Here is a 13,992-nt window from a genome sequence, read left to right as displayed (position 1 = left end):
TTTTACGCCATCATAGATAGAGTAGAGCTTATTATCGATTACGTGAAAGATTAAATAACATACCTCAACTCAAGACGCTTCCTTTTCATTAGCTTAAACGTTGTTTGCTTGCACTTTATTCGATCGAAATGAAACAATAATGTAAAATGATTAATGACAGGAGAATTATAATTGCAGATACAAACGCAGAAGGTCGATATTAAAGCCGAGAGCAAGGTAGGCTCTCTGGACAATGTGAAGCATAAGCCAGGTGGCGGAGACAAGAAGATCTTCAACGACAAAGATTATCTTAGACAGACAGGCTCGAACGTCGAAAGTCTCTGCGGTAGTGGTTCGCAGGTATGTTTTGTGTTTCTCGTATGAGCAATCTCAATTGACAATTCGTAAGATCGATTTTCGAGATTCGCCTCTCGACTGTCGATCGATTATTCTGTGCATTAGTTCGAGACAACCGGTGCTTTTTCTTTGTTTTATCAGAGTCCGCACTAGTCACGTCAACTGCTAAACTCGCTTCTCACAGTCGCGCTGCATGTATCTTGTAACTATTTTTCAGCACTCTCAATATCGGCAGCCCTACTAACGCGAAAAAAAAAAAAAGAAAAGAAAAAACATATCGAACAAGAACGATATATTGTAAAAGCTTGTATAGAATTTTCTTGGCTAGTATACGTCACACGACGTATGTAGCTCTCCAATGTTCGAACGACGAATGTAACGGGGTCGCGGACGATGGAAAGAATTAGCGTCTTGAGAAATGGTTTTAAGGAATGGCTTATCAGGAGCTCGGTTTCTTCTCTAATTCTGATACGTGTCTTGTGCCCGCAGAGCCCCATACCCTCCGGCGCGATCACCGACGGCAAGAACGGCCTGCCAACTTCGGACGAGAACCTCAACCAGGAATGCTAGCTCTCACGAAAACTCGACCGATAATTTTGCTCTTAAACTTCGTCACTTTACGTATAATTCACGTTTACCTTTTCCTTCCTCTACGAGAATCCCAAAAATACATCCACTTACAAGGGACTCTTTCAAGAGTCGATACTAAGCGTACGATACTCGCGTGAATATCTTTTTCCTTACGGACTCGACACTGCCGATTTTGCGATAAACGAACAATCGCCTTATTTTGATTGGAATATTTCGTTGACAGCGATATTTTCCTGATTCAAATGTTTCACGGCAACGGTTGATTAGTCCAGCATATTCTGTCTGCCTCTCCCCCTACTCCCCCCCCTCTCTCTCTCTCTCTCTCTCACTCTCTCTCTCTCTTTCATGCGTGCGTGCATACACACCGTGCATGAGAAATACTTGGGCGTATTTAAACGTATATAATATTTCTGTATTCTGGAATACTATAACATTAGCACGATAAATGATTTATTTCTTAATTCGACGTTTTTATTACTGCAACGTCATTATATGTAATTCATTAGAAACTCTATCATTTTACATCTCCAAAAAAAGTGTATTCTAAAACGGTGCAAATATTCGTTTAGTAGCCAACAAAGACTATTTTATCGACCGTTAAAATCAATGATATGACGTTGCTGCGATGAACTTGAAGATAAAAAAGTCGATCAAACTTGTTCATTATCGAACAAATAAGTTCTTATTGGACAAATAAATTTTTAAACGAGCGTCTATCGATTATCAGAGGAAACCAATCAAAAGGAATATCAAAAAGGAAACTTGTCGCGTTTCAAATTTGTCTCCTTCCAAGATGAATTTATATATTTTTTTGCATAAGCCCAAAACTGTGTCATTGAACAGAAGAAATCAGCACATCCTTCACAAATGAAATCTGCACCGTCAGTGTTTTATGATCGTTTATATACTTAGAATAAAGGATAGAGAAAGAGAGAAAGATAGACGGAGATACAGCAACGACCGCATTCCGTACATATGTCATGCTTGTGATGTAACGTGCTTAATTAACATCTTTCTCGTCATCGTTCACTTAGTTCCTCCATCGTCGTATCGCGTTTTCGCATTTTCGTATCGAGTTCGAGTATGCGTTATATCTTCTATCACTAACAAGAGAACCATTAAAATAAGAAAAAAAAAAAAACAATTTGGGTCATATTTTCCTTGTTTATTTCTTTTTTTAATTCAACATCACCAATGGTTCTCTTGTAAAGAATATACGAAGTACGGTCGACGTACGAAGCATAAAAATTGTATACGAAAATGTTAATATCATAATTAACAAAGACCGTATCGTAAACGGGATGATCCCAATCAAGAATTGCAACTACGCGGGTGATTAACCTCGTATAATTCTTATTTAAAATACCTATAGGCACATATATCTTTATTCTTTCTATTTTCTAATTTTCTATGATACGGCATAGTGGCAAATTTTTTCATTATAATCGTGAGTGTGTAAGGTAACATTTCGTTTAATCGTTGATATAACTAAGTTTATTTGGTAGCTCGCTAATAAAAAGATAACAGTAGATGAGAGATCAATAGGGATTAGATTGAACGATTTATGATATTATTATTCTCCGTAGAATCCACGATCGTCGATTTTATTCCGGATTGGTCGTATCATTGAGAAACAAGACTATAATATTCGCACGTATCAGACAGATCGCTTTCTTCGGTTTCGATAAAGAGAAAAGTGTCTGATTTGAGTGAGTTCTGAGACGAAGAAAAACGCAGCTTCATAGCCAGCGTACGAGGTATAATATTGTAAGCGAGGAGGATTAATTCTGGATCGTTTAGTACATCGAACTCGTTTCAGATTGTATCTAAATGACATAGAGAGTACGAGATATTTGTAATCGTTACTGTAGATACGTAAACTATATTGCTATTCGTTGCACTCACCAGTATAATAATAAATCTATCGCTAGAAAATAATATAATTATCTTGATAATTGAGAGAAATCGTCAGAGTATGCTATTATGGAATGAACGGAAAGAAAAAAAGGGAGGTAAATGAAAGCATCTTGTTTGTCGTCTTCACTTTAGGACGTTTCATGCAATTTACACGTCGCTAGAAAATACATGTATGTAATATTACACATTATACTATATTGCTTCCATACTGACTACTGTGTACCTCGGTTCGATTAACATCCGAATATTTCGCAATAACAAGGAAGAAAAGAGAAAGAAGAAAAAAAAGAGAAAAAATTAATCTTAGGTTCTCATAATTGTCACAAGTTACCACTTCGTACGAACGCAATTGTGCAATGACTGTCCGGTATATCTTTTTCAGGAGGTTCATGCTGGAATATCGCAATAATATTTTTGTTTTTAAATTTACATTAGCTGTCTTTGTCATTTATCACCTCCACGTTCGATCCTAAGCACATTAGTGATCGATCCTATTGCGTACGAGACGACACAAGGACCAAGGTGTGTCTTTTAAAGAACATAGCAAAATTAAAATTGCACAAGGATACTTGACGCGCGCGCGCACACGAAACATACGAAGAACAGCAATCCTAACAAATCTAATAACTGCTACGGCCGAGAGTAAACGAAAATGTTCTAAGAAATACGTTTATCTCTTTTCTCTAACTTTTTTTCGAACTAATATTCACAATAGACTCTGAAACATAGGCTCTAAAACATACCGTAGTAAGAATTTAACTCGATTGCAAGAATAATACAAGTATATACATATCAGCACAGCGTATATCTTCACCCTCACACGTATATAACACACGTCGAGCTACGAAATATCGTCAGAGCACTCACCGCCACTGTAAATCAAGGTCAGTTTGCACATTCGCTAATCTCGTATATCTCATAATATGACAGTAAATCATCGATTCTGATACACAAACACACACACAAATAGTTCATACCTACATGAACTATTAAAAATCAGGATTAGACGCATACGTAAATCACTTTAAACGAGCATCCTGTATTCAGGTTCAATGCATTGCGGAACAGACGAATCAGGAGAAAACGCAAACGAAGACGAAGAATAGCGATCTACCACAGCCTCCACCATCTACGCCGACTCGAGGGCGCACCGTAAAGTCACCCTCTCGCGTGATTACTGCTCAAGCTGTCCGCAGCAGCCTGGCTAAGTCACCAACGTCAAATAAGAAGGATGTCCTTTCAAAAAACACAAACGATACTTCGATACAGAATGTAGAAAAAGACGAAGAGAAGAAAAATACCTATGAGAAAAGAAGTCCGATCAAGGAGTCTGATCCTTTCAAATTGTCGAAACCTTCGAATACTCCTCGCCCACCAAATAATCTACGATTAAAAAACACTGATAACACATCTCCAAGAAAGACTTCCCCGAATGAGCTGCGTCTTCCTAAATTGACAGCTTCGCCCGTTCACCAAGAAGTCAATACCGTCTCGGAGACACACTCTAAACTAATTTTACCGAAATTGATCGAATCCTCGATGCAATCTACTCGCGTAGCTCAATGAGTACCACTTTTTGTTATTTTATCGTGATAGAGTAGAAATAAAAGCGGAATAATCGCTTTGGAAGCACATAAGCAGTAAAAAGAAAAATCAATTGTATAGATTTATTGATTCCCCTTGGCTTGATTTTTACTGTTTGTTTTTATCCATTATCTTACACAAAGAATAAATAAAATCGTATTAATATACAGCATAGCAGAATATAAATCGTTTATTTAATTTAAATTTTATCAAATATATATTTAAATGAACACTTCGTAGTATGTCAAGATTACACCGTCTCCTTAATAAAACATCTCTATAATATTGTATCTTAATCATTATTTTAAACGATATTGTACATTCTAAATAGGAAATATGGTATCCTGTGAGTCCAAGCGTCATAAATCTATGTCACTTTTTCTTTGGCAAGGGCGGTGGGACTAATTTTACACCGGAAAAATACGGATGATTCAAACCTTTTCTAGCTGTTATCCTTTCATTGGGATCATATATCAAGAGTTTCTGTTGTCGAAAGAATAAATTATTAGCAATTTAGTAGATAGTAGAAAGAGAGAGAAACTGGTCGAAGAATCATCAACATCTCGAATACCTACCATGAGTAAATCTTTGGCTTCGGCATCTAGAGAAGGTACGACTTCGTCCAAATCACACGGCTCCCATCTAGGAAACATTGATTTGTAATCACGAAGCTGTGATACACCCGGCCAGATAGTTTCATCTGGCGTTCCAAGTGTACGAAATATTCTAAATAATTGATCTATCTCAGAATCACCTGGAAAGAGTGCTCTTCTGGTAGCCTGTAAAAAGATAAAACAAAACAAAACAAAAACAAAATAAGATAATAATTAGAGCATATTAAAATCTAGATCGTGTAGACGTAGATATCGTTATTTCTATATCTTACAAACCATTTCTGCAAAAATGCAACCAAGGCTCCATATATCCACCGCACTTGAATACAGCTTAGTCCCTAACAGAATCTCTGGTGCACGATACCAGAGTGTCACTACTTCGTGTGTATATGTTCTTACGGGAATCAAAAAAGTTCTAGCTAGACCAAAGTCAGCCAATTTTATATAACCTTCGCGATCAATTAATAGATTTTGAGGTTTTAAGTCTCTATGTAAAATACGATGTAGATGACAAAAAGAAATCGCCTTTAATAACTGATAGAGGTAGCTCTGAAAATAAATATCTTTTTTATGTTCCACATACTGTGATTTTTATACTTTTTGCATTGCTTTTGAAACTAATTTTGCTCCAAAGAACGGATACATAGATACACGTTTTTTTTTTTTTTTTTCTTTTTTTTTTGTCGCAAGCACGAATGGAAAAAGGAGAATAATAAATAAATGTACCTCCTACCTTTACAAGAGCTTGATCCAAGCCACTTTTAACAGAGTCTAATAATTTTTTTAGATCCTGTTGGAGAAACTCAAATACAAGATATAAATGCTTATCACCATCCACAACATCAAATAACTGCACGATATTTGGATGGGCAAGTTCCCTCAAGAGTGATATTTCTCGTATAGCGGTTGATGGTACGCCTTCACTTTCCCTGATTCAAATTCATATTTCATAATTTGAAAACATATATTGAAACATATTGAAACAATGGATTTTATTATATAGAATTTTCTCTATAAAAAAATACACATATTCACAGCTGGATATCGGATATCAACCTATAGTATAGTAACCCATTTTCTAGCAGTTGCAGTTATAACGGCAGTTATAGCAATTATAGGCGGGCATAACACAATGGAACAAGCTGAATAATGTGGTGCTACGACAATATAGTGTAACGTGGCCCCTCCAGATTCAGCTGACCCCAATGTGCAAGTTAGCATATATGTTAGCAATGCGGATAAGCAAAAGACTGGTCAATATGAAGTTGGCCGAGAGTCTGAAAGATAACTTTATAAGATGCGTGATAATGATGTTCTTGCGAGGCAAACATAAGAAACTTGTTGAAGACTGGATAGCTCGTATACCATTGAAGCAAACTGCTTAAGAAATCATATAAGTGCTTTAGCTTGCATTAGCTTCTTTACATAATTTGTGTGTGTGTGTGTGTGTGTGTGTGTGTGTGTGTGTGTGTGTGTGTGTGTGTGTGTGTGTGTGTGTGTGTGTGCGCGCGCGCGCGCGCGCGTGCGCGTGTATGTGTGTATACGACTTTACATAATATTATGTTTTTCGTTTCAATATAAAAATAACATTCATAGGTACTAAGTAAAAAATTACATTGCAAGTAACTTTAATTTAAATGGGAATAGAAATCAATTATGAACTATTTCTATTAGTAGTAACATTTTATTCTCATTCAAAATTAATACCAGTCAATTCAAAGGTTTATATATTCCTCACAGTAAGAATAAATTAGAATCCTGAAAGCATCCTTTTCTGTGTTAGCACGAAAAAGTTTCATAGATAAACATTAAATGAAACAGTGTACTATTAGCTGGTAATGGATTAATTAAAAAATCTTGTTGTTCGTGTTATTATTGAGACGCTAATCATAAAATTACAATGTTTGTATTTACTATTTTATTGAAGGACCTGAAATGAAGCTTTCGATCGACGAAACTACGTTTCCAACGGATAGGAAAGAAGAATTATTAAGGGTTACGAGCATTCCATTATTTTTATAAATCCCTATATAAAATTAAATCAAAACGGAACCTTTTACAGGTGCATTAGAAAATAAAGATAATAATCAACATACGTCTCTAAACGAATCTTCTTGAGCGCCACCAATTTGCCGGTCAGCTTATCCTTCGCTTTATATACCACCCCATACGTCCCTTCCCCTATTTTTTCGATCTTGACGAAATTATCCATAACCTCAACGTCACGCTCGACGTCGTCGTTTCCTTGACACGCCGTCGTTGTGTCTTACTTTCGTTGACGCTACTATTTTGAATAATCTCGTTCTTACTTTTGCTCGACGATGAACAACGCCGAAGATCGCGAAATACTCGGCTGTCGGCCGAGCCGTCCTTTATTGTTGTTGGTGTTTATCAACAACGAAAGAGTGCCGCCACACACGGCAGAGTCTTCCAGCGCGTAATTTTAGGCGTATGCGCAATAGCGACATAGATATGTATGTTATACAAAGAAAAATTATCTAACAATAAGAAACGAAAAGAAGTTTTTTTCCAACTTTTAAATTAATCCTTCGAATATATAGATCATCTCGATGATTTTCTTTTATCATATTATAATGTGTTCTCTATGGAATCTCAGTTAGTTAAATAAGGATTTTGAATGTACCGCCGAAAAAAGTCTAGAGTTACTAGTTGTATTGATATTAGTTATGAATTACTAGTTACCAGTTACCAGCTACTAGTTACTACTCCCTAGTCACTATTTACTAGATATTATTTACTAGTAGTTGCGCTTTATCAGCTGTTACTAGTTAATTTTAATCACGCACTAAGCGTATCCAAAGTATTAGCAGCGGGTTACTTCATTTTATAATAATCTGACCATAGATCAAAATGGGGTCGAACAAACGGCATAAAGCAGAAAAAAGCCGCGATATCAAGAAGAAACGTCATCGTAGCCGTTCACGAAGCCATACCCCAGAACGCGAGAAAATAGATAAACATAGACATCATAAGAAACATAAAAGGAAAGAACGCAAGGACTACGATAGCGATGGTTAGTATATTTTATCATTTTTCGTTGTTTATCCATCACATTATACAAGCGTTATCATAATTACAATTAAATGTAACACATTGAATTAAAGGCTTTTTTAAAACAACTATTGCATCCTTTCCGAGAATCACAATTATTAAAGATTCGGATTTTATATTAGTATGATAAATATACATTGATTTATACTTATCATCAACAATAATAGTTAAGACTTAAAGATGGTTGACATTTACAGTTGAAATTGTCAATGCACCACCGCCTCCAAAAATCTCAAGATCATCGCATCCTTCGACACCTCCTCCACCTGAGATTTCCAAACAACATAGTCCATCTCCTATAAAAGATGGCATGTCACAAACCTCTTTATCCATTGAGGAAACAAATAAGCTTAGAGCAAAGTTAGGTTTAAAGCCTTTAGAAGTTGATAGTACATCGAAGGATGATCCTAACAAAATTAAAGACGATTTGGGCGAATTCTATCATAAACCAGCACCAAATGCTAATGATCAGTTAAAAACTCAAAAATTGAAGGAAAGAATTGGTGTTCAAAAACAAAAAAGACAGATTGAAGCTAATTTGGCGAAAATAAAATCATTAGGAGATGATGATTCTGACGACGATACAAAAGCTTGGATCGATAAAAGTAGACGTTTACAGGAAGAGAAGAAAAAGGCAGAAGAAAGGGTAATAATTGGTGTTCTTTAATAAGTGATCCTTACATAAAATCTTATTTTATTTATATTTCAGGCCAAAATGTTGGATCAACTAGATGAAGAATTTGGAATTGGGAATCTCCTTAAAGAGGAAATACATATTTCTCGTAACCTGGCGTATACTGAAAAGGATTTGAAGGGTTTGACAGTGGAACATGATATAGTGAGTAATCATTTTATAATGATAACTGTGCCGCTAAATACACTTTTATCAGAGATTAAAAATAAAATTTGATAAACTTTAGAAAAAAGTGCACAATTACATTGATCTGTCTTATGATATTTTACAGGAAAGTATCACAGAAGGCAAAGGAATGGTTCTAACGCTGAAAGATCAGGATATATTAAATGAAAAAAACGATGTACTTGTGAATGTGAATATGGTAGATGATGAACGATATAAACGAAACGTCCATAACAAAACTAAAAAATCTGTTTATAATGCGTACGAGGATGATAATTTGGATGAATTTGGTCTATCAAAGAAAAACATTTTAGATAAATATGATGAAGAAATTGAAGGAGAAAAAAAGGATAACTTCGTATTGGGTACTTATAATCCGATAGATATAAAGCAGCGTCGCTCAGAAATTGTTAAACACCGTTTAGCAAATAAGAAATTAGAATCGCTGCAAACGAGAGAACCACAATTGGCTAGCGAATATTACAATGAGCAAGAGTTGGAAAAGTTTAAGAAGCCAAAGAAAAAGGTTAAAACCAGATATGAAGAGCAAATTTGTGTGAAAATATTTGTATTATTACTAGTAAAAAAATCATTACTATGTGATACTTCTTATATTTGTTAATTTAATTTCTTCTTGTTTAGATGCGAAAAATAAGAACGAAAAGAAAATTGAAGGCAGAAGACCTGATTCCTCAAGAAAATGATTATCTTCGAGATTTAGGGAGTAGGAGAAGCAAAAAAACTGAGGATGTAAAAGAAAATGATGGTACTTTAGACGTAGACGATTTAGAAGGTATATTTACTGATATATATTCTGTTTTTTCCCATGGCCGTATAAAAAGACTTTATTTTGTCAATAATTTTATCTATAATTATTGCAACATATTTTATATATCATTTTATAACAGGCCCCAAAGAAGATTTAACGGGAATAAAATTCGAAGACGACGATAAGGAATTGGAATTGCAAATGGCTTTGAAGAAAGCGCATCGATTAAAAGAATTACAAATATCGAATGTGAAAAATGTCATAGAAACTGTTAAGCAAGAATCATCAGTTTTAGACGAAAATCAATCAACGAACATAGTTCTTAATGCTACTGCAGAATTTTGTAGAACCTTAGGAGACATTCCTACGTATGGACTTGCCGGTAATAGAGAGGAAAATGGACAAGAACTTATGGTAGATTGATCTATCCCTTTCTTTATATTTATTTCTAAAAGTATATATAAAAATTATATATCCTTTTTATTTCTATAGGACTTCGAAGTGGATGGTATAAAGGATGAAATCGTTTCCGATGAAGAAGAAGACGATGGTCGTGGTGCATGGAATACAGTTCATTTAGGTATTTGTTTTCTACTACTTTATTATATACGATTTATATCCTTTTATCGCAAGAATTTTTAATATTTATATAAATCACCCATTTTACTTTCTCAATGTCATGTTCAGATGAAAGTAAATCGGAGCCTGTAGCACTAGAAGTTGCAATTCTAGATGCAGAACCATCGCTTGGCCAAGGTGTAGGTGGTGCATTAAAACTAGCAATGAGTAAGGGATATTTACAAAAGGAAGACAGTAACAGACGATCTGCTTCTCGTTTCGCACATTTACAAGCACAAAATTATTCTATAGAAGACAAAACATATGGGTATATTTCTTTTCCGTCTTTTCTTACTATTTTACATTGTTGGGAGAGAAAGAGAAAGAGAGAGAGAGAAAAGTTATAAAAAGAAACAATACTTAGAAGCAGTTCTTAGTGAATTTTATCAAAATCAGTTACTCATCTTGTTTAATTTCCAAATTTTTATGCATCGAATGTAAATACGCATGATTTGTCGAAATATAATATACATACACTTACGTATTTTTCTTTTCTTTTGTAGAGATGACGATAAATTTGGAAGAAGAGATCGTTTCAGTGGTCCTACGTCAGATTTTAAAGAGAAAGAAGGTTTTAAGCCAAATGTTAAATTGGAGTATATAGATGACGATGGACATGTTTTAAGTGCAAAGGAAGCTTTTCGCTATCTTTCACATAAATTTCATGGAAAAGGACCAGGAAAGAATAAGGTCATCGATTATATTTAATGTTTCTTATTAATTGTATGTGTAAAAGAGAAATTTTTATAATGTAAATATTAATACAGGTGGAAAAGCGTATGAAAAAAGCTGAGCAAGAGGTTTTAATGAAAAGAATGTCTTCGACAGATACGCCTTTAGGAACACTTAATTTATTACAAGCAAAACAAAAAGAAACTCAATCACCGTATATAGTTCTTAGCGGTAGTAAACAAATGCAAACGTAAATACTTTCTTTTATTTTATGTCATTTATTAATATCAAGTTTTCTAAATATTTTGTTTTTTCCAGGACTAGTATATCAAAAATAAAACATTGAAAAGAGAGAAATATCATATATATCAGAAAATGTAAAAATACATCATTATGTAAAATAGCACTGGTATAAAACTAGGCCATAAGGATTCTTTGAATACACTGCTGCTGTGAAAAGAATAAATACTTGATAATATATGTATTTCACTTCAATATCGCATCAATCGAAAGCTTTTACAAAATAATCGACCTCAGTTTATTACTTGTGTACAATTTATTTTGCATGAATACACACATGCATATTATATGTATTTTTACAAGTTGATAAACTTTCATAATATAGTTATAATTTGTTTACTTCGATTATATCTATTATGTGATAAATGAATAAGTAGACAATGATGTTTTAAGTGATCATACTTTGTAAATAAATATTTGGATATTTAATTACACAAAATCGTGATGAAACTTTTGTAAAATATATTACATATTGAGGCTAAATCTAAGTGATTTGCCTTCACTTACAATTTGCAATGAATGCTTATTTCTAATGTAACATTTCCATAGGTTGTTGACCGAGGAGATTGATGTATGGTCAGACAGAATATTGAAAATCCATACAAATTTTTCCGTAAGTACAAAAATATCTTTATAAAAAGTTCTATACAACTAACCTGACATAATTAATGAACATAATTTTTTCATATAATTGGATTGCGATTCTTGCATGAGACTCGATACTAAGTATTGTTTTCTTGTATTTGGTAATTATTTGTATACTTGTATTTAGTAAGTTAATAAAAAATAATTATATTAAAAATACGTGTGCACACACATAGACGAGATTTCAAGAATATTGTATCTTCGATAATCAATCCACTATGTATAAAACTTTTATTTCATTCATTAATAAATACTCACAGAAAATCAAAAAGTTTTTATCGTTTAAATTGCTTCGTATCTACAAATTCTTACATCATCAACTGGATATCATCAGATATTTATATGCTCAGTAAATGATCATGGATATCATAAACTAATTATATTTTAATTTTTAATTTTTACTAAGTACATAATTACTAGTTTATAAACCGTTCATGTTTTTATGAAATTTAAATATATTGCACAGAGCACGTTTAGTAATTTTTAAATTAATCCTCCTCACAAGTTTTTTTAATTTTATTTATAATGTATGCATTGAAAATCGATAAGAGATTCAACAGTTATAATATTGTATTTCCATCTCTCTCTGCGAATTTCATTGTACACGTGACATAATGCGTAAACGCGACGGTCCACTAAATCTCCTAGCTGCCGTTTATTTTATGGTACGTACTATAACTAAGCTTCGTCCTCTCGTTAATTGTAGATAATTAGAATATTTTATCTAATGTACATCCTTGTTTTATATACTAATCGATTGTTGTAAACGTGATTTTCGCGCGTGAATATTCACAAGTTGTGATATCGTTTTGTTTAAAAAATATTCGCAAAAATAAAATCGACTTCTATAGACGTTTTCTATTTCGAAATATATTGTCTTATTTTTGACAATATCGGTACCTCTTTCACTTTTTGACGATGTAGCAATTAATAATTTGCCATTAATTATACTTCATATATCGTATTGCGTATTACATTTGATTTTTATATACACAAGTACGCACACACACTTATGCGTACTCCGTATATGGTTATGTCCTATATAAACACACAATTAATTTTATGTCCTAATAATCAATGTCACATTTTTTAGACTTCCAAAAGTTATACGTGCCGGAAAAGAACGGCGAACGGATAGAGAAAACAATTATATATAGATATACACACGAAGCAGTTTTACATCGCTAGAAAATCTTAAGATATCGATATGGAGATAATTATTTTACGTTTTAATATTATAGTCTTATATTTTATAGTTATATTTTAATATCATAGTCTTCGATGATATATGAAAGAGCAGATGTATATTTATCGTCATAAGATTCATCAGTAACAAAAAAATTATTATTCCGAAGCTCTGGGAAAAATTTAAAGAACCGTAATAAAGCGTTATGAATATCTCTTACAACTTGAGTTTCATTATTAGTATAGCCTTTATCATTCCTAACGAATATTATATCCAGTACCAATCGGATTATTAACGTAAATTAAGTTAAGAGAAATACTCCAGGGATACTTACGCGCTGCAAGCGTGTTAGAATTACGCCTTGTGTAGATAAAGCACGTCCAGACAGCTGCCGAGAGGAAGGTATACTGCGACTAACGCGTTGTAAGGACGACGAATGGAGGAAAGTCCTGCCAAGGTCGATCTCTCCGATCGTCCCTCGTTTATTTACAAATACTTTTCACTACAAGACTTCCCAAATTCTCCGAATTATATACGATGTATATATACACACGTAGTAACAACAATTTATCACGCTCGACCGGTTTTTCTTTCTTTGTTTGCCAGAAACAATAGGTAGAGGAACCTTTAAGCTATTATCTATGCTAATGTTATCTTTCTCTTTCTACAAAGAGCCTCTTGTATGTATTCAAAAACAAACTTACGCGTGCGTAACGAGACATTGCTATAACGGCGATTTAAACGTTTTAAAATTAACCTTATCCTTTACTTTCATGCACGAATTATCTATCGTCGAGAAAACATCATTTTTTGACACGATTTTTTCAAA

At 33.7% G+C, this 13,992-nt stretch overlaps 3 protein-coding genes across 5 annotated transcripts in view; 2 read left to right on the top strand and 1 right to left on the bottom strand.

Moving 5' to 3' along the window:
- The window catches only part of LOC122633909 (serine/arginine repetitive matrix protein 2), a 28,287-nt gene extending 25,014 nt beyond the window's left edge, over nt 1-3,273 (top strand). For all 3 annotated transcript variants that reach the window (XM_043822377.1, XM_043822378.1, XM_043822376.1), the window contains 2 exons: nt 178-339; nt 826-3,273. In XM_043822377.1, the coding sequence (XP_043678312.1) occupies nt 178-339; nt 826-906 (243 nt within the window). In that variant the 3' untranslated portion in view covers nt 907-3,273. The remainder of the gene's footprint in view (nt 1-177; nt 340-825) is intronic.
- Nucleotides 3,274-4,593: 1,320 nt separating this feature from the next.
- On the bottom strand, nt 4,594-7,482 carry LOC122633910 (cyclin-dependent kinase 2-like). The gene is made up of 5 exons (XM_043822379.1): nt 7,139-7,482; nt 5,776-5,971; nt 5,319-5,591; nt 5,004-5,207; nt 4,594-4,911 (listed from the first exon to the last, which is right to left on the bottom strand). The coding sequence occupies exons 1-5, from the start codon at nt 7,252-7,254 to the stop codon at nt 4,801-4,803; spliced, it is 900 nt and encodes a 299-aa protein (XP_043678314.1). The 5' UTR covers nt 7,255-7,482; the 3' UTR covers nt 4,594-4,800.
- A 347-nt stretch (nt 7,483-7,829) lies between these two features.
- On the top strand, nt 7,830-11,997 carry LOC122633908 (U4/U6.U5 tri-snRNP-associated protein 1). Its single transcript, XM_043822374.1, has 11 exons — nt 7,830-8,076; nt 8,312-8,760; nt 8,824-8,952; nt 9,080-9,499; nt 9,616-9,766; nt 9,882-10,156; nt 10,235-10,322; nt 10,430-10,628; nt 10,864-11,050; nt 11,128-11,282; nt 11,351-11,997. Exons 1-11 carry the CDS (start codon nt 7,914-7,916, stop codon nt 11,376-11,378), a joined length of 2,244 nt encoding a protein of 747 aa, XP_043678309.1. The 5' UTR covers nt 7,830-7,913; the 3' UTR covers nt 11,379-11,997.
- The last annotated feature ends 1,995 nt before the right edge of the window (nt 11,998-13,992 follow it).

This window comes from Vespula pensylvanica, chromosome 13, assembly GCF_014466175.1.
Source record: "Vespula pensylvanica isolate Volc-1 chromosome 13, ASM1446617v1, whole genome shotgun sequence".
Lineage (NCBI taxonomy): Eukaryota > Metazoa > Arthropoda > Insecta > Hymenoptera > Vespidae > Vespula > Vespula pensylvanica.
The sequence above is the reverse complement of the archived record's forward strand: the minus strand, read 5'-3'. Positions and strand labels throughout refer to the sequence as shown.